The 19,693-nt window shown below is 36.3% G+C and overlaps 4 protein-coding genes across 4 annotated transcripts; all 4 read right to left on the minus strand.

Moving 5' to 3' along the window:
- Positions 1–827: 827 nt before the first annotated feature.
- On the minus strand, positions 828–3,934 carry LOC132197037 (uncharacterized). Its single transcript, XM_059620114.1, has 4 exons — positions 3,689–3,934; positions 3,515–3,611; positions 1,644–3,125; positions 828–1,446 (listed from the first exon to the last, which is right to left on the minus strand). The coding sequence occupies exons 3-4, from the start codon at positions 3,101–3,103 to the stop codon at positions 1,068–1,070; spliced, it is 1,839 nt and encodes a 612-aa protein (XP_059476097.1). The 5' UTR covers positions 3,104–3,125; positions 3,515–3,611; positions 3,689–3,934; the 3' UTR covers positions 828–1,067.
- A 621-nt stretch (positions 3,935–4,555) lies between these two features.
- Positions 4,556–7,859, minus strand: LOC132197199 (ran-binding protein 3). Its single transcript, XM_059620354.1, has 13 exons — positions 7,792–7,859; positions 7,421–7,464; positions 7,262–7,328; positions 7,121–7,204; positions 6,760–7,047; positions 6,553–6,706; positions 6,421–6,490; positions 6,229–6,297; positions 6,058–6,171; positions 5,725–5,946; positions 5,500–5,661; positions 5,155–5,445; positions 4,556–4,934 (listed from the first exon to the last, which is right to left on the minus strand). The coding sequence occupies exons 1-12, from the start codon at positions 7,808–7,810 to the stop codon at positions 5,179–5,181; spliced, it is 1,560 nt and encodes a 519-aa protein (XP_059476337.1). The 5' UTR covers positions 7,811–7,859; the 3' UTR covers positions 4,556–4,934; positions 5,155–5,178.
- A 715-nt stretch (positions 7,860–8,574) lies between these two features.
- LOC132197116 (kelch-like ECH-associated protein 1) lies at positions 8,575–13,505 on the minus strand. Its single transcript, XM_059620233.1, has 9 exons — positions 13,240–13,505; positions 11,765–11,943; positions 10,517–10,795; positions 10,303–10,452; positions 9,959–10,237; positions 9,706–9,897; positions 9,219–9,636; positions 8,990–9,166; positions 8,575–8,934 (listed from the first exon to the last, which is right to left on the minus strand). The coding sequence occupies exons 2-9, from the start codon at positions 11,924–11,926 to the stop codon at positions 8,759–8,761; spliced, it is 1,833 nt and encodes a 610-aa protein (XP_059476216.1). The 5' UTR covers positions 11,927–11,943; positions 13,240–13,505; the 3' UTR covers positions 8,575–8,758.
- Positions 13,506–13,930: 425 nt separating this feature from the next.
- On the minus strand, positions 13,931–18,825 carry LOC132197373 (FACT complex subunit spt16). Its single transcript, XM_059620627.1, has 21 exons — positions 18,578–18,825; positions 18,371–18,475; positions 18,145–18,306; positions 17,926–18,084; positions 17,716–17,862; positions 17,504–17,655; positions 17,306–17,420; positions 17,110–17,258; positions 16,871–17,057; positions 16,440–16,815; positions 16,267–16,378; positions 16,128–16,214; positions 15,834–16,072; positions 15,635–15,777; positions 15,267–15,581; positions 15,039–15,208; positions 14,807–14,987; positions 14,663–14,747; positions 14,522–14,607; positions 14,284–14,468; positions 13,931–14,225 (listed from the first exon to the last, which is right to left on the minus strand). The coding sequence occupies exons 1-21, from the start codon at positions 18,647–18,649 to the stop codon at positions 14,126–14,128; spliced, it is 3,327 nt and encodes a 1,108-aa protein (XP_059476610.1). The 5' UTR covers positions 18,650–18,825; the 3' UTR covers positions 13,931–14,125.
- Between the last annotated feature and the right edge of the window lie 868 nt (positions 18,826–19,693).

Raw genomic sequence — 19,693 nt, forward strand, 5'->3', positions numbered from 1 at the left:
TTTTGTCTTTTTTTTTTTAGAACTATCCAAATAAGCACGCACTCAGATTATTTGGACATCGACCTTTGTTCTAGAAGAGAAGCAAAGATCTGTCAGCCGCAACATTTTTTTAACAATGTTTCCTAATGAGTGTGGTCTTTCTTCAAGTCTGATCTTTTTAATTTTCATTATTAAATTAGATTGATGGGATTTCAGCATCTTATAACACAACAATCTTGTTGTTTTCCTTTTAGGTTGTTAAGTGCCTTAATTATTTTTTAAGTGCAGTTTGCACATTTGAATTTCAACTTTAAAAATTGTTAATTATTACAAATTTTCAAATGTAAAAAAAGAGAAACAGAAAAAAGTTCAAACCGAAAATCGCTTGCCACAGCTTAGAAAGAGAAAACAAGACATGAATGCAATTAAGGTGGACGGTGAGCAGAGCAGACCAGGCGAAAAGAAGTGAAAGAGAGATCAGCAACACCCTGCAGCAAAATTTAGCTTTCTCGTCTCTATACTCTTGCCTGTGTGCCAATTGAGATTATGTTTAAGTTTAAACAGGAGTGGCAGCGAGAGGAAAGAAACGAAAGAGAAAAGTGAGCGCAGGTGGCTGAGATTTTTAATGGAAAGTAAGCAAACGAAAAGGAGCGCATCGGGAGGTGACGTCACAGACGAAATTATTGGTGTCGCAGTGTGTGCATCGATCAGTAGAAGTGAATATATCAAAGATTTTTTCTAATTATTAAAAACTTGAAGGTTGTGGGCCATGAAAAAATGTGTTTATATTCAATTTTAGTGAGAACTAAAAATTAGACAATCGAGCAAGGAAAATTGCAACAAATGCATAAATTTTCAATTTCAATTTTTTTTTTATTATTAGTAATGAGAAAGTTTAAATAAATCCGAATACAAATTGAGCTGTTTTATCTCAAAATTAAATTTTGCAAAATATGATTGCGCTGTATTTGTGCGTCATGTTGAGAATTTCATTTCAAACAAAAAAAGAAACACTTCTGCTTCCGAAGTCAGCTTTTTGGCATAGCACATAAAAAAAAATCCTGAAAGTGTTACTCACAGTCAATTCATTAATTGTGATTGTTGGACCACAGGAAGAGCATTGGGTCAGTTTGGAAGTAGTTGAGTTGGCTCCTCTTCAGTATGAAATTTCCTTCTGCATCACTATCCTTCCACTCAGATTGAACTCTACGGGGAGGCTCACATGTGATTGGAATGCAAAGGTATTTCCTTGCAAGCACTCTCAAGTTTGGGAAGAGCCTCTTTTGATCAGGAAGCTGCCACCAGATCAGAGGACTGACCAAGTAGTCCAAGGGTTGCTCCGTACGGAAGGTGGCCAAATACTCAATTTCAGCTTGTTTCTCTTTATGCTTGTCATCGACAATAGCTTCCAGGTCAAGCAATATTTTCTTCTGCAAATCAGCACAGTCTGGGAGGCATCCAAGCAGCCTAGAACAAAGGAAATTTTTGTAACTATAAAATGTGCTGATTAAGCTGATTTTTATATTTAACTTTATAGATAGGTATAGATATAAAATTTTGTTACATTCATTAAACACAAGGTGTGCAATATTTTTTTTGCATGCACAAAATTCATTTCAAACTTCAAAGACTGTATTTATGAAAAAAAAAAAAAAATAGTGTACCTGAATCGAGGATCCAGCAAAGTGGCAGTTTGAATGAGTGGCAAAGCATGCTGATATGCAGCCAAGAGGGACGTCATCAATACATTCTTCATTTCAAACACCTCTGGTTCATCCTTGTTGAGATCAGCATTTAGAAAGTTCTTCTGCAATTGGTGCAGCATAGGCCAAAGCATGGACATCAGAGCAGCGGGGCGCTCCATGGCAACTGTGTCAGCGCAGAGTTTCAAAATTGATAGCACTTGCACCAAATTGTTCAAGAGACTCTTTTCCACCCTGCTGATGTCCCATCCCACTGAGTTCTCATTCCTGCTTTGAATGGCATCATACATATCCTCGAAGTCGTCTTGTGAGGAGAAATCCAGATCCAGACTTTGCATGAGTCTCTTCATATGAGCCAGGCGGAGCAGCTTGTCTTTCACAATTGACGTGAGAACTTTAAAGAAGCAAGGGATGAACTGAGTTTTGGGGTCAAATTCCCAGTATTCTGCAAAGTTGACGTCAGTGTTGCTGACAACAGCTGTAATCTTCTCTTTCCGAAGGTCCCACATTTCAAACAAGTCCTTCATGTGAATCTTCATCTCTGGCAGGTATTTGGGTCTAGTAAGCAAGATTGAATTGATTAGCTTCTTGTTCTTAGTGTAATTCACAGAGAAGGTGAGAAATGCATCTTTCTCCTCGTCCAGCCATTCCTCAACGCTCACACTGTACTCCATGCACTCTGCAAGGGTAGCTTTCACCCGCTCTTTGACAACAGAGTACCTCATTGTTAGCATTTCCTCTAAATCTTCAAGTGTGAAATCCAAACCCTTCTTAACAGACTCTGAAGCACCTTCGCTCAAAGTATCTGTGAGAGCTTTGAATGAATCATAGACAAGAGATGGAAGGTCCAGAATCCCAATTCCAAATCCAAGCACAAGATCTCTAACATTATTTCCTGTGTCATAATGTTCCGTTCTCCTTTGTCTATTCAGCCTCATTTCATCAATTTTTTCACCCTTCTTGTCATTTACGGGGACATTGGGCAGCATCTTGAGTTCAGAAAGTGGAGAGTGGACTAGCTCTACAGCCAAACCACCTTTGAGCACCCTCGGATGGCTTTTTATTAAGTGTTCACGCATTTTCTGAAAGACTTTTGGTTGGAAGAGTACTATCTGCTGGCAGTAAGTGCACACCACATAGTCTCTGGTGATGATTCCTGTGACCAATGATCCAGCAGGCTCATCCCACATTGGAAATCCAAAGTGCTGCCACAGGACACTGCTCATGCCAATGGGTAGCATGCAGAGAGGCATGTAGCAGTTCTCATCTTGCTTTTTCTCCTTTCTTTGGTCCTCTTCCTCCTCATCACTTTCTTCGTCAACTTTGTCGTCTTCATCCGCCTCCTCGATGTCTGTCCAATCATCATCTGACATGAAGTCAGGGCTCTCTGGTGAGTCATGTGCAGCTTGACTCTTCTCCATTTTAGCGACTATAGGCCCCGACCTAAAATATTTTCACAAATGTATTACATTTGCATTTTTTCATTTAACCTCTTCGCAAAATATATTAAACTATAACAAATTTTAAATAATTTAATAATATAATTTAAATCATACAGTGCGATCAGTTTAAACATGGTATTAAAAATTGTATTAAATATCAGAAAGCAAAATATGTTTTGTTAGTAAAATGCGTAAAATGTATATTGTTTTTGTCACTTCATACATAAATCAGTTGTCATTGAACCGATTTATGGAGCAAACACTTAAGTTTGCAAGTGCATTTCCATTCCATTATCCATTATGTACATCAGCATTCAAAAGATTAAAAAGTAACCAATTATCCCGGCCAATTACCATTTTTTTTACATACATACTGTAGTACATAAATACCTTTTAATTTTAGTGTTATGTGCTTTTTTCAGTGCCTTTTATCTCTAAATTGACGCGTGTCTTTCAGCGCACCACGTGTTGATGTTCTGTGTTTTCTCTGAAATTTTATCAAAATCGTTAACTTTCAAAAACAAAAACGACAAAAACTATGTTTTGGTGAAAAAGCAACCTCACCTTTGGACTGCTTTGGTTTGCTCTACGGCTGAACTGAAACTGAACTTTGGAAATCGATTTTGTCGGTCAGCTTCAAACCTTCGAGGTAAAAGAGAAGCTCATTATAATGTCAGTCAGTAGATAGAGGAACGCAAAGAAGAACGCCAAGAACGGGCGTCGCCGGCGTCGGCATCACAATTTTGGGCTCCTTGATTTCGGGTTTCAACAAGTTTTATTTTGTTTTTGTTTCGTTCCAGCATGGGATTGTTGAAAGCATGGGGTTTTTCCTGCGCAAGTGCGCAATGCCTCAACTGCCCCGATTGGTTCAAAGTAGCGCTAACTTGGAGAGCTCTTTAAAACTTTTCCAGCGTGTAAATTATTACTACAAAAATATAACAACATTATAATACTAACAAGTAAAAAATTATTTTGTAAAACATACTTCTCCGTAAGTTTAAAGTTAATTCTTTTAAATAAAGAGAAAGTAATTTTTCGGCTCTATTATGGATAGCAATTTTTTGTTATTAATCATTGTTTCCGATTGTTTCAAAGAACGCGCCATCAGACTTTATAATTGAAATATTTTAGAGGTCTCAGCCAGTCGCTTATTATTGGGTCACGTGACCAGCCACTGCAAAAATTGGTGCCTGGTGGCTGAGGGTTTTTGTCTTTTGAGAGGCATTATAAATTTCAGCCGATTGAGAAAAAAATAAAAATGGGACGTTCGGCCTTTGGCCAATAATAAGGACTCTCTGACTTCATTCAGTTTTGGGCCAACTGCTGGAAAAATTTAAAACGTAGCTCCAGCCAGCCGCTGTAATAACACCACGGCCGAGACCTGTATATTATCTTCATCGACAAAGGAAAGAGAAATAATTACATCTCATATCATTCATACTTAAAACAGATTTGTATTCAATGCAATCATCGTAACAGTGCGTTTAAAACAGGAGAATAATTGCTTTTTCTGAGTTGTCCACAGGGAACATCATTTATGTGGACTATAGTAAAATATAAATTGGGGTTTTTCTATTAGTAATGCACAGAATTATTTTTTTTAACTTAAATACAAAATATATGCAAAGAATTTTCGTCAGTTTGTACTCATGTACTCAAGATGAAACTAATCCAACACAAACATTCGCAATTAGTCATAATCCTGGAATGGCAAAGTTGTGAATTGCATTCATTTTAAAAGTCATATAGAAGGGAAATTTTCACAATAAAACACAATTGCTACCATCCAATCTCATGTCAGTTCAGCAGCCTGCAATCAGAAAGACAGATTAAAAAGTTAAACAAGTTTGCTATAAATGTTTTGTAATGTATAATTATAGGCGTTCAGAGAGAAGATTAGTCATCTATCATAGCAGTATCGTCTAAATATTTGCCGAAAACAGATATTTAGTAACACCACTCTTAAAAAAGTAGTTTTCGTCATTTTGAAACAATGTTATATAAATGGAAAATAGTAATTTTCAGCTTACCAAATCCGAACAATGCTTAACTCTTTAAGTGGTGTCAGAAGCGTCAACCCGAGAATTTTCATTCGAATGCTCATCCACTATACTTCCTCTGCCCTTTTTGGCTGAAGGCTCTTCATCTGCAGGCAGATTACTAGCATCCATGCATGACCTGGTCTGTTCCACATCGGAGTTGGCTGCATCAGGTGATGGCACATCAGCATCTAGAGTGGGTGTTGAAGTGGTCTTAATGCGTTGCGCAGTGACCCGTCTCTCCAAGGCGGTGTATAAGTTTTCTGCATCCTTTGGAGTCGCCTGCAATGTACTCATGGTCTTAAGTAATACAAAATACAAGAGTTTGTTATTTACTGTGACAAGGAAGACTTTGATTTGGTCATCGTCCATTGCTGTGAAGCGAACACTCTTTACATTAGCACGATCAACCACCATCTCAGGCCAAACTTTAGTGTTCAGCACAACTCTGAGGCTGCCATGAGTGCGCATAATAACGCGGGACAACAATGTGTGATTCTGGAAACGGAATATTTTTTAAATTATCAGACAAGATTTGTGTGGTGCTTCTTGGAATTTTACCTCTACTTTATCATTAAGACGAAGTTGGCCACGACCTCTCTCTGCCCAACTGCCTTTTGATTTATCAAATGTGTGCAATTTGCATGAGATCTGCAGAACATTGGTTTCCTCCTCCTCTCCCGTCTTAACTTCAACTTCATCAAACTTCCGTTTCACTGCTCGGCTTTCTTCGTACTCTCGGGCTGCTTCAGATAAACTTTTTGCAGGTGTTCCCTCTAAATCCTAAAGAGACAAAGAAAGGTAATAAATATTTCCCATTAATGATGCTTTATACTTTCAAATTAACCTCTAAAAGAGATAGTGTTATAAATGAAAATAATTGTTGCAACTTACATTACTTGCATCTCCAGGAGTGTCCTTTTTTAGTACAGCGGAAAAAAGCATTTCTCCAGTTGACAATCCATTAGTAGCAGGCACCGCCTCCTTGGCTTCTTCACAACACGTGCCCTAACAAGAGATTTTTTTATAAGCCACTCACCAGTGTCTTTGAATTATTTTACTTACATTTTGCTCGTGAGAAGAAGGTTCTTGGAAAGTACTTTCCCCACTTCTACTTGCTGGTGTATTGGATTCCTAATTATTTTTATTAATTTAATGAATATTGGGGGATATTCACATGCTAACTTTATTATGGGATTTGCTGGTGCTAACTTAGCATGTGAAAATCCCCCATTTATTTTTAGATATAAAACTTACCACAACTCTTTCTCTCAAATTTTGGCCGAAGACAAAACTACTTGGAGTTGAAATGACGTTGGCAGATGAACTTTGAATTTTAATCATTATGTATAAATGTTAATCATTATCACCCATTTCAATTAATAATACCTTTCATTGGACACAGAAGTTGAACCGCCTGGTGTGCCAAGAGGAACAAATTTTACAGAGGCAGGTGTATTTGCTTTTTCAACTGCCTCTGAAGCCTCGTCTTTCTTTTTCTCTTCTTCTTCTTCTTCGTCCATATTGCATGTTTCAAGCGACGCTAAAAGATTTAAATTACAAAAATTGTATATATTAATATGCTGAAATTTATACCTTTATTTTCAAATGTATTTCCTAGCCTTGATGGATTTAAGGGAAAGCTAGTTTTAGGAGCAGCAGCCATTGGAGAACTGTTTGCACTTGATGGTGAACCAAAGGCTGAAGGTTTAAGGGCAAATTTTGAGGACAATGGGGAAGGTGCTGGAGAGCCAAACGATCCTCCCAATTTGCTTGGCGTTAATCCTGGCCATGATGGACTCCCCTCATCCATTGAAGGTCGGTTGAAAGTGGGTTTGGCTGCAAACGGGTTGCCACCCAAAGCGTGTGGACCTCCGAATGCCACTAAATAAAATAAATAATATATGTTTCATAATCTTTAAATTGCAAATGCAAAGCATAAATTTGGAAACATTACCTCGCGAGGCAAATCGCGAGGGTGGGAAGCCACGAGTACCAGCAGTGTACATCCCTTTACAGTCTGCGTCATCTTCTTTGACATCTGTTGCAGAAAAATAATTATAAAACACAAAAATATGGTAGTATGTTATGTACATACCATCTTCTTTATAACTCGGTTCGTTACTAATCACAATCTTTGTGCTTGGCTCATTGCTAGGACCATCCTGAAAATTTTTTTATATTTAGGTTGCAAGATTGAGAAGAAAATTCTGAAGAACTGTATGATCACATTTTAACAGAAAATAATCTGGCTTACGATTTGCTCTCCCAAGCTAGATGTGCTCGCTGAGGATGAGTTTTCTGCAAAAGCAAACATGCAAGAATTATGTAAAAATACTGTGATAAGTGATTAGATATAAATTTAAAAAATTCAGAGAAAGTTGGCCGACAATGTGATGATATTTGACATCAAAATCAACATGATTCATTGATCAACAGAAATGAAAGCCGACCCAGAGAAAGGTGGTTTGTTTGAAGGATGCTTTCAGCCGCGGCGCTTTTTATTTGGGAAATTTTGGTTTCAAAGCTTTCTTCATAAACTGGTTTATATGTTCCATGTAATTAATTTGGTACATTCAGCTTGAAAATTGCATTTTCTGCAAAATTTTGCTTGGTATCTCAACTTACCACATTCATGATCCGCCATCTTTGATTGTTTTGATTTTCTCTCTCTCCTCCCTCCCTCTACCGTAGGCCTTAGGGACTCGACTCTACCGGGCACACGGGCAAGAACACGAGTTGAATAAATCATAAATCCAACTCGGTGACACAGTGATGACCGCCTAATAAAATCTGAAGTCTACAGAAAGTACAGCCAGTACAGGAAGCAAGGGTTCTTTTTTAATTCTACCTGAGAATAATTTATTATCGCCTCTACATTATCTCATAAATTTTTTGCACTTTTTTTGGCTGTAAAAAAACGTTTTTTTTTTGTTAGGAAAAATAGAATGACAAAGATGATTTTATGGATATTTTATAAAATATGTAAATTTTCTTTTCAAGGATGCAATAATTATTGGTCTGCAATAAGAATTTAAATTTGCTACAAGATAATATATTAACAAACATTAACAAATTTAAAAAGAAAAAGTCTATTAATATCAAATAATAGTTTTAGAACGATAAGCATCAGAATATAATGTAAAAATTTAATCAATGCCTATTATTTGTCATTCGATCATGTCAGTTAAAAAATATTTCTTTTACACGAAAAATTGAAAATCAGATATTATCAAAATCTCGTGATTAATCACGAGAGAGGTCAGAGCATCAGAGAGGTTCTATTATTATCATCTAATGGTAAACATTGTTATCTGATTGCCTATAACTCCTATCTCCTATATCTATAAAATAAGTCAGGAAATTTGCAATAGCTTGCAAAAACGGAGGTTAAATAACAGATAAAAAAAATACATTGCATATCAACACACTGTATTTTAAACACTGACTTAACTGACTAGCTCATCATTCACAAAAATGCCTTGAGGAGAGGGCTTCATAAAAAACTATGTGTCTCTCACATTCATTAAGAGCCAGCAGGAAGAAATTGAGAGGGTTATTGCATCTTGAACATCTAAGATTATTTCATTTTTCGTCAGTCTGGTTTTGTGCTTTGTTGGTCTCGATGCACCAGGCATTGGTGGTATGATACGGCAGACGCGTGACCCGACCTGCCACAAGTGAGCTCTGTGCCAAGCTGCCACACGTTTCTTTCTGGGTCGAACACTTCAACAATTGTCAAAAATGACTGCCCTTGGCCACCATAGCCCCCTGAAAATTTTAAAACATCTTAAATTCACAAAATCAAAATTGTCTAATAAATTACCCATTGCGTAGATTTTCCCATCCAAGGCAGTCACGCTTAAAGCGCTGCGTGCTTCCGACATTGGTGCAATTTGTTCCCACTCATTGGTCTGTGTGTTGTATCTTTCGACAGTGTTGAGCTGATTGCTCCCATCATATCCGCCAACAACATAAATCATGTTGCCCAAGGCTACAACGCCTGCAAAAATTGTCTAATAAAAACGAGAATCCTTTCCAGTAAATCTACATACCAGCTCCACTTCTCTTGGTGCTCATTGACGCCACCATGTGCCAGGCATCATTTTCAGGGTGATAACACTCGGCTGTGTCCAGTCTATCTTTTCCATCATAACCACCAATAGCGTAGAGCAATCTATTCACCACAGCAACACCAACTCCCAGACGTGCTTGGTGCATTGGAGCAATCGGACTCCATTTATCCTCTTCAGGGTCGTATTTCTCAACAGACTTATGACATTCACACCCTGCTGAACCACCCACTGCATATACCAGACAATCCATGACAGCAACACCTACACGGTTGCGAGGGACGGAGAGCGGAGCACACCTCTTCCACTGATTCTGTGCTGGACAGTACTTGTCGACCCAGTCGGAGTCCTGATTAGAGCCAGGTGTGTTGTTTCTGCCACCAACAGCGTAAAAGACCCCCTATGCAAGCAATTTATTAATTATTTTATAATTACAGAAATAGAATATTTGGAGCCTTTTAAACTTTACCTTTAAAAATGCTCCACCAAGACCTGATCTTGGCACAGGCAATTTTGCAAGCTCTCTCCAAGTCTGATTATCAACATTATAGGCCTCTAATTTGTCTAAACTATGCCTCAAGTATCCACCAGCAATGTAAATTAATCTAGGCGTGTTAGGCTTTCTCTCTTTTTCGCACGGAGCTTTATGCAACGTTAAGTCCTGTAATAGTGTTACATCAAGTACAAATCTATATAGAGACAATTTAAAAAAAACGTCATACCTTAAAAATTTTAGCCAGATACTCTCTGCACGCTGGAAGCCGTTTAAGAACATCACAGTTGTTCATTTGCTGCTTTAGAAAAGTTGGTGTGAGAAACTGACATCGCACCGACGACAGAATATTCTCCATTTTTGGTGATCGGTTCTCCTCGTCATAACGAACCCACTTGATCACCGCTTCATAAACTTGCATCTCCTCTTGAACGTTGAGGCCATCTCTCTTGATCAGGTTCACTAGTTGTGTGGGAGATAATTGAAGGAACTCTTCCTCTTGGCACACCTAATTTAAAAATTGGATGGACCTGACATTAGAAAATTCCATCAAATAAAATTAAATTATGGTACTTGTGTAAAATATCTCTCAATAAAGTGCTGTGCTTTCCAAAACAAGTCATCACAGCCATGTTGTTGGGCAAATGATGATATGCCAATTGCATTTGAAGGGTCCAACTGTCTCTCGAGAAAGGAGCAACAAGCGTCAATCACATCGTTAATCTGAAAAATTATTTTTAATGTTTTCCAAATTTAAGTGAAGTAAATTTTAAGAAAGTCTACTTGCCTGGAACATAGTGGCAGCTGGTAGGAGTTGACAGACGGTGAGTTCGGACACATTCACAATGCCAGTGTACATGAATCGGACAATGGCAGCCATTGCTGTGGGACAAACGCCCTGCAGTTTGACTCGCTCCATGTCAGATTCTCGCAGACCACCAGTGAACATAGCTTTAAAATAAGGGCTAGCGGCGGCGAGAACCACTTTATGAGCATGGATCAGTTCTGAGCCAACTTCGAGCACAACATCCGTCAGCATTTTGTGAGAGCGCATCATTTGCATCATCTGGAAATATTTTATTCCTCAGCATTACACGTTGGTAAAATATATGGACGCATACTTTTACTTTCAATAGATTTTAATCCTAAACGCATTTTTTTTCTGTTAATTTAATGTATTTTTAATTAAAAAGTATTTCATTTTTTTTTTAATAAATTAATGATGAACGCAAACTTAAATAGCAATTTTGTATTTAATATTGTTTCTTTTTTTTGTAGATATTTTTCGCAGAATGCGGTGTAAAGAAATTTGCTGATATAGGCATGAGCAATGAGTATCTCATCACAAGTTTCCTTGCTTGCTCATCGTGACTAGAGGAAAAATCAGAGGAATCTGTATCACGCCAATAAAAATCAAGATTGAGGAAGTTAAAAGATAATTCTACAAAAAATTTCGTCAATAAGTTTTTACGGTTTTAATTAATATCATGACAGTAAAAGTTCGCCAAGTTAGCTAATGCTATCTTATCAACAGCGCGGCTTCAGATATTAAAGTAAAATCTCCGCCGGCAGCGCACAGTATGAGCGCAGGATGAGTTGCACTACTCGCTCTTGCATGACATGCTTGCATGACTAAGGAATTTGATTCGCCCTACCCTTCACAAGTCGTATTAGAAAAATGCTCATGACATGACTTGGATAACCTTTGAAAATTTAAATATAAAAGTTCTCTATAAGCACATTCTGCAGAAATTTTGAAAAATTTGTAATACTCAACTCAACATAGTTAAGTTAAAAAGCTCAGGAAATACAATAATGTATTTCCTGCTGTAATTACTTATTACTATGGTTTTAAATGAGGTTGAATTAAATTCTAAAGAAAAGTAAAAGTTTTATTGCCAGTTTTAGAAAAAAATATTAATATTTCAGAGTTCAGCAATATTGAAATCTGATTTTTAATATACAACAAATGCCTTCTCTCATATTTTAAAGTAGTGTTTGACTTAATTATTGTCTTAAATAAAAATATCCATACCTTCATTGCCTCAGATAGATACGAGGGTATGCAATAATTGGTCTCAATGCAACTTGAGACACCCGAGTCCAGCTCGGATGGCTGCAACACCGGCAGAGCCTTTGGCACTTTAGGCGGACGCGCCTCCTCTGACCCTGGTGACTCGGGCCTGGTGTACTCCATTTTTTAAAGAGTCATTTCTGAAAAAAGATTATTTTGATGCATTAATTCCCTATAGCTATTTATTAAAAGTAATTAAAAAATGCATGCCATTAGCAAGTGAAGGATTCTAACCAAATTTTTACTTTCAATTGGCAAAAATAACAATATTATTTATTCATTCATCCCTTTTTATATTTAGATTTTTTTGCAAATTTAGCAGCACTGTTACATAATATCAACAATTTTCCATATATCAAATTTTAATGAGATGCTAGGATGTTATCTCCCTCTTGATTGTATATAGTACGTACGCTCCCTGTGACTCGTCAAAGAAAAAACCTTAATGCTAGTTGGCACGTTTCCTCGCTACATTACAAGTTATTGATTTTGGGCATATAAGTTTAATCATAATAATTAAATTTATGTAACTAATCCAAAGTTTGCTTAAACTTTTCCCCAAAATAATAATATAATTATATCAATTTATAATTATAATCAAATTTAAAACATTCAGAAACTTCTCTTGATTCCATCAAAAATCTTATTCTACAGAAAATATTTAACAATGGTTAATTGGCCTTCAATGAGTCTTTCCTTTTAAAAAATTTGTTTATTTTATTCTTATTATAAATTTTGAATTTGATTAAATAATTTATTTATAAAAGAATAGCATCGTCAGGGATCAACCATAGAATTCTTTGAAAAATGTGTTAATTATTACTTTCATAGATATAAAAAAAAGCGTTTATAAATAATAAAATGAGAATTGAATTAATTTGTATTGCCTCTGACTTCATAAAGCAGTCGTAATTTTTTCAAAGCTGAAATATCTGTAATTTCTACTTTGAAGAAGGGGATATAGTTCTAGTTAAGCACAAATACAGATGTAATTCATTTCAAGTTTTTCAACCTTTCTTATTATTAACGTACTATAATGAAAAACCATTCCAATAAATAAACTAATTCTGTAAAATTCATGGACAAAAATATCTGTATGCATTTTTACCATGGGGAAATTTTATTTTTGTAATAATTAATACATATTGTTGAGCTATATTTCATTATTGTCTTTGTCTGCCTATGAAATCAGTTGAGGTGTGTACTAATAATAACCCTCTCGTCCACACAATTATGAATCTTCAAGGAGAGCTTTTAACAGGCTAATAATGTAAACATCGGTAAACATTATAATCATTGCAAGCAGATATGAGCACTTTTTATTATGCGTGTGTTACAAACACAAGTGAGACCATAAATTTTTCTTCAGAAGGAAAAAAGATCCAATCAATTATAATAATACATATTAATATTTATAAAAAAAATGTTGACCTTACCAATTTCAGGTAAAAAGCTGCCACTCTGCTGTGTGTCAAAGCTTTGTTCGCTGATGCGTTTTGTTTTTGTTGCTGTTTTTGAAAAATGATTTACATACCCTCGCTTTTCGGAAACATTTACTATTAAGCTACGTTACTGAATTTGCTCGTCTCATAACTTGGTATAAAAATAATTAATCTCGCGAACAGGAGGACTTTTGTTGACAATGAAACGAGGCGAACAAACATGATCAACATGAACTCAACATTTTTTCCAGATGATACACTTCCACCACCACCACTTGAAGCAAGTGGGAGGAGCAAGTGGGGAGTCTACAAAGGAGCACAATTACCAGAATGTTTCCCGCTTTTCTATCACTTAATTAAAATAATGATTTGCATTAATCAGCAAAGTGATGATACGTGATTATATTATACTTAAGTTTATTAATGCTGTAAACATTTAATATAGCTAAAACTTAAAAGCCAAATTTATATTCTCAAAAATCCTTCAAAAACACTTCGTTTTAAAAATAACATAGGATAAATTTGGGATAAATAAATTGAAACACTAATTTTACACATGAAAATTTTAAGTATTACAGTACAAAATTGGAAAAAAAAATTTGAAATATCTTTTACTACCTACATTAATAAGCAGTCTTTTTAAAGTAACTGGAACATTTCAGTTTAATGAAAACAATTTTGCACGTCATGTATAATTAATTAAGATCATTATTTTATTCCTTGCAAGAGCACATCAATGAAATTTTAAGAAAGTTATAAGAATGAAAATTTTATGGAAATTAAAATCTGACAATTAAAAGTAATGGTTTTGGCTGTGTTGAAATTACACTGATTGATACTACTATACGGAATGGTCTACAGCAGAGGTATAAAAAATAATTTATTTCCTTGATCGCTTGCTATCCTTGCTGCTGTGGCTGCTGCCATGGCTTCTTTTCAAACTTGATTTGTCTTTGCTGCTGTGAGAAGACTTCTTAGGACTGGAACATAATAAAGTATCAGCTAATGTTGTTTTAAGAAATTATATAAGTAGTCTACCTGCTGTGTTTGTCCTTATGGCTCTTCTTTGGTGAAGAACTGTGGCTCCTGGATGAACCATGTCTCTTCTCAGGGCTCTTATGCTTGCTGCTGCTGTGATGTTTGCTACTGCTGCTGGTATGCTTGCTGCTACTGCCATGCTTCTGGTTACTGCTACTTGATCCCTTTTTATTTGGAAACTCGTCCTAATATAACAAAAAAATCAGTTGCAGCAGGTTTAAAAAAAAAATGCTATTACAACGAGGGAATCTTCTTTATCAGCAGCAGCAGCCTCAGCCTCCAAATCAGACCAATCTTTTCCAGATTCCTCTGAGCTTCCAAGTTCTAAAAGCATTTTAAAAATGGTACATACAATTTTGAAAGGAAATTAAAAATTTACCTTCTGCTGATTCAGAGTCTTCAGAATACTCAGAATAGTCGTCACTGTCACTTTCTGATTCTTCAACACTTTCTTCATCAGTTGGCTGGGAAATAGTTATATGTTCAGATCCTTGTTAAATAGAAAGCAAGAAATTAAATTCACCTTATAGACTTCATCTTCCTCATCTTCTGACGATTCCTGCTCCTTTTCAGAACCTGATTCAGGATCCAAGAAACTCCAACCACCAGATTCAAAGAAATTTTCAGAATCATCCACAATGGTTTTCATAATCTTTGCCCAATTAAGAGATTGAACACCTTCAGTATATCTGATGTCACAAGAACTAAAACACACAAATTTACGACCAAGGCCTTATTTTGTCAAAAATACCTACTTCAGCCACTCCTTAACATGGTCAAGCATATTCATAGGAATTGCATTCACCATAACAGTCCTCCGCCTGTAGTCTTTAAAGACAAACACCATGTCAAAGTTCTTAAGGTGGAATTGCACTCTCTCAAAGTGAACTAACTCAACGTCTTCCAAGGTGATGACAAAAGGAGGCTGTACAATAATAATTTTGTAATTTTATCTTTGCTAAGATTGGAAACAACACGCATACCCATTCAGTGAGATTTACAAGGCAACCGCTGGTTGGCTGCAGGAGCACAGTACTTCGGAATGGAGCACCAGGGAAGCCAAGATCTCTGTACGGAGTGTCGAAGTCAACCTCCTGCTTTGTCATAGTGTCGACTTTGTCACAGAAGCTCTTAAATGCAGATTTCAATTTGTGGCGAAGTTCTCTTTCAGCTTGCTCGCCAGCCAGGTCATCTCGATCGTGCATGTGCTGATGTTTACCCAAGTCAGTGGTGATTTCTCCAACTTCTGTGTAGAACTGCACATCAATGTGCTTTTTCTTGCCAAACATAATGGCATGCTAAAAAACAAGAATCAATGCAAAAAGGATGGGGTTTTAATGCAATTTTTAACCTTTAAATGGAAGTGCAGGAGGATAATCATTTCCCCATCACATGGTTGGAAGAAAGCATGTTTAATGTTGTTGTAAAGAATATCAACTTTATCTCCTCGAACAGACGTGTATCTGAATCCATTTGTATGAGCCTCAAGCACGCCTTAAATTTGCAAATTTATTTTGTGTCCAACCAATATATCAACCTTATTCACTCACCAGTCATTCGTTTGCTGACAATATTAGGACGGATGTACAGGTCCTTGAGTTTAGGATTGCCCTTGTTGGTGCTGATGACCAGAGTATCTTGCTTCACTAAATCTTCCTTTTCTTTTTCCTCAGCCTCTCTGTTTTTGAATTTCTTTTGGACTTCTTTGATCAGACGGAAAGCTGTGCTCAAGTTAGAGCTCGGAGCAGACAATTCTCCTTGCTCTTTAACATTTGTGCTGCGGTACGTCCTGAGAAATGAATTTATGAAACACAATTGACATTTAAATTCGCTGAAAAACTCACATCTCCTTCACAAAGGTTGCATCTGGTTGAGAGTATGAACCACCTTCATTACGGCCTACAGTGGCGCCAGGATGGAAGAAGTTAATTCTGTAAATTATTTTAAATTAATTCCAGTTAATTATAACAGGAGTCACATTACCGCAAGTAGGTGTAGTCTCCCTCCACACTTTGAGAGATGTTTTTAATTGTAGAAATGTGGAATGGCACTGAAAGGCCAAAAATGGGAAGTAGAACAGTTTCATACTTTCGATCTGAAAAATTAATATGAATTTATATTATAAGAGGCTAGTTACATGATACAACAAAAATTACCAACAAAAATTTTGAGCTCTTTCACTTCGTTCTCCTGTGGCATTTGAGAAGCACTCTTATACGACACGGTTGACTTCCTGACCTTTTCAACTTGCTGACCACTGCCCTGTTCAGCTAAACGCTGACGAGCTGCTTCGTTCATGGCTGCACCCAATTCTTTTTGGTGTTGTTTTCTCTTTTCCTCTGTTGACGATTCCACACGCAATTTGTTATCCAGCACCGCAGTTCTTTTGCCCCTGCCAAGAAGAGTTTTTGGAACCTCATCATTTTTGTCCTCCTTCTCAGACTCTTCCTCTTCATCCTCTTCCTCTTTTATAAAAATTCCAACATTTTTGATTTTTTTCTTGATGTTGGTAAAGATGGTTGCTGGTCCAGTCTAATAATTTGGAATGAAAAGTTTTAAAATAAAAAAATATTTATTGTTTAAATACCTCATTCACCACAACCGTATCTCCAACAAAAATAGCATAGGTTTTGTCAGTTTTGTCAGAACCCTTGGGATTTTTAATGTCCTGTATTCCCATGTTGACATTGAATACCATGTTCTTTTTGGCGTAGCCTGTTGATTTGGGCCCAATAATCAATGAAGAGTCTCGGAACTCCAAACCCATGGAAAATCTGTAATTATGAAGGTTTAAATTAAATCGACTTTACTTTTTCAATAAAGTACCCCCAATTTTTTGTGAATCTGTCAAGCATGTCTGGTTTTTTCTCCTTGATGAACTTTACTCCAGCTTCGTAAACGTCACTCAGCTTAGCTCCAGGAACAAGGTGTTTTAGAACCTCCTCTTGCAGATCCACAACAATTTCATATAACTCCTAGAAATATGATTTTATATGAGTATCTTAATATGAATATAAATTACTTTGATTTCATCCGATGGGTTGACGAGAAGTGTTCGTGTTATGTTGGAACAGTAGTGCCTGTATTTAGCTCCCAAAGAGCACACAATAGCTCCAAAATGCAAGCAGTTCTTATCACTGTTAACACAACAATTTTTAGTAAGGAAAATGCATGAAATAAATTATGAGTAAAAAAAAATATGTACAGCACAATCGGTTACCTTTCGGCACTGAATTTCAAAGCATAGTTTCCGCCAGATTGAATGATAGGAGGGTAGCACATGTCTAGATAATTTGTGTCGTAGCCAGAAATATACTTTTTATCACTCATGGCCCCTTCAGTGCTCTCTGACAACTTTGAATGCCTCACTTTCTAAGCGACCAAAGACAGTAATTAATTGGTTATTAAACTAAACGTCTAGGCTTTCCTTACTTTCTCAGAGTCAATTATGTCCATAATTTGATCTTTCAAGTACTTGTTATACAGATCACTGGAAACTTGGCAGGCTTTTCTTGTCGTACTCAACTCCTGATCATCTTTTGGTCCCATAGCATATGACATTGCTGTTGATGCATCAAACTATAATTTTAAAATGGAGATTTACAGTTAAAAGTTCCTTGATAACCAAATATTTTCACTTACGATCTCAAAGTTTTCTCCCTTCATGGTATTTTTGAAAGATTTGACAAAGCTGTCGTTAAAACCATCCTTGTCCTTCACAAACATCCCAACAACTTTTCCTTCTTTACTTCCTTTGATTATGTTCATCAAAGTTTTGAAATTGGCCTTGTCTTCATCAGACTGAATATGAAAATCACAGGATTAAAAATTAAGCGATTCATTGTTTGAAAATTACATTACCTTGTCTCTTGGATGGAATTTAAAGGTAGGCATCCCCTCCTCGCTTTTTACAGCTGCTATCTGACTCAAGAATTCAATTTTCTTTTTGGATGCTAAGAAGTGGACCTCATTTTCAGCAAAAACCATTACACAATCTGCTAATTCATAGCCGAAAAGCCAGAGCTGGTTACAGAATAATAGCATATTATATAGTTGTTGAAATTATTGAATTTTGTTTTTGTTTTACTTGCAGTGAGGTTGATTTGCAGTAAACTATCTCCTCCGTGTTGCCGACTGGAACAACTAATGCGTCCATGTTTTTGAAGCCGCCCTCGCACTTTTCATCAGGCTCCTATAATTTAGAAATTGCATGGTTAAGGGTAACAGGCAACGAGCTTAATTTATGGTTTCGCCAAAACTAAAAGCAGCCCATGTTGTCGGCGAATGGTCTCACCTTCCACATGTCGTACAAGCGTTTCAGTCTGCGCGAGAACGCGTCTTTGTCCAATTTGTAACTCGAGCCCATTTTTGGATGGATCGGAAAGCTGGTCGGCGATGATCACACCATAAATCGAGCCGAATTTCGAAAAAATCAACGAACTCTTGAGGGCACAAGCAAACGTTTTAACTTTCCGGGCAAACAAATAAATATGGCGAATGCCGCGAAAGTTCACGCTCACGCTGGTTTGCTGCCCGCGTTTTCTGGAACCAATGTTTTATTTTTCATACCCAAATCCGACGCTAGATGTCTGTACTGTTAAGTTGCAACCACCCGAGTGCATCCGAGCGCACTAGAAGAACGTGAACGGCGCGAACACGGAATTGTACGGAATGCACTGGCCACTGGGTTTAATTGGTATAATTTAAATTTGACTATTCATTTATAATTTTTCCTAATTTATTGATCTGGAATCTGGATACAAATTTTGATATATTACTCAAATAGATATTTTATTTAAAAACTTAAGTCAAGGATCTTTCATTTATTTCGATTTATTAATATTTAAAAATATATAAGATCTTCGACAGTTTAATAATGACAGTTTTAGCGAGTTTTAGTTTACTTTAAAAGCTTTAAATAAGTTCATAGTGTTCATACCCTTCAGAACCTTAATTCTATTACATACAAATTATGAAATGAAGAATGTGAATGAAATATGGCTTACTTGCAACGATCAAGAATTGACAATGCTTGATGTATGTTAAATTTAATTATTTTTACTTTGCTAAAATTGTCAATTTCTAAAATAAAATTGACAGAAAACTCCCAAAAAGCAAGATGTATAAAGAGTGATTTACAAGCAAATTAGTTGGCTAATAAAAATTTACCCTTTCCAACAAATATCCAAATATATATATTTTTTTTTCGTCCAAATTGTTAAATCACATCATAAATTTTCACAGTAGCTATTTATGTACCAAGTTTGAGCACAGCACTAGTATTATTAAGGATTTCTTATTGATACAGTCAAATCAAGTCTGTACAACAATGGTTTGTTAAATTTACAATAATTGCCAAAAATTGCTTCTATTGTTGCAAAGACTTGATTTGACTACATCAATAAGGAGT

This window comes from Neocloeon triangulifer, unplaced genomic scaffold, assembly GCF_031216515.1.
Source record: "Neocloeon triangulifer isolate White Clay Creek 2 clone unplaced genomic scaffold, ASM3121651v1 ptg000001l, whole genome shotgun sequence".
Classification (NCBI taxonomy): domain Eukaryota; kingdom Metazoa; phylum Arthropoda; class Insecta; order Ephemeroptera; family Baetidae; genus Neocloeon; species Neocloeon triangulifer.

Bases quoted from the DNA above. Each gene is read 5' to 3' on its own strand.
- LOC132197199 (XM_059620354.1), bottom strand. The intron at 6,298-6,420 runs GTAAGTTTTATA...AAAAATAATTAG, and splicing joins ATTTGAGAGAAAGAGTTGTG to GAATCCAATACACCAGCAAG. The intron at 5,662-5,724 runs GTAAAATTCCAA...TTCCGTTTCCAG, and splicing joins GTCTTAATGATAAAGTAGAG to AATCACACATTGTTGTCCCG.
- LOC132197037 (XM_059620114.1), bottom strand. From the start codon at position 3,103: ATGGAGAAGAGTCAAGCTGCACATGACTCACCAGAGAGCCCTGACTTC. The intron at 1,447-1,643 runs GTACACTATTTT...CCTTTGTTCTAG, and splicing joins TTGCTGGATCCTCGATTCAG to GCTGCTTGGATGCCTCCCAG.
- LOC132197116 (XM_059620233.1), bottom strand. From the start codon at position 11,926: ATGGAGTACACCAGGCCCGAGTCACCAGGGTCAGAGGAGGCGCGTCCG. The intron at 10,796-11,764 runs GTATGGATATTT...AAATATTTCCAG, and splicing joins ATCTATCTGAGGCAATGAAG to ATGATGCAAATGATGCGCTC. The intron at 10,238-10,302 runs GTACCATAATTT...TTTTTAAATTAG, and splicing joins TTGAGAGATATTTTACACAA to GTGTGCCAAGAGGAAGAGTT.
- LOC132197373 (XM_059620627.1), bottom strand. From the start codon at position 18,649: ATGGGCTCGAGTTACAAATTGGACAAAGACGCGTTCTCGCGCAGACTG. The intron at 14,748-14,806 runs GTGAATTTAATT...ACTATTTCCCAG, and splicing joins AGGAAGATGAAGTCTATAAG to CCAACTGATGAAGAAAGTGT. The intron at 14,226-14,283 runs GTAGACTACTTA...ATTATGTTCCAG, and splicing joins CATAAGGACAAACACAGCAG to TCCTAAGAAGTCTTCTCACA.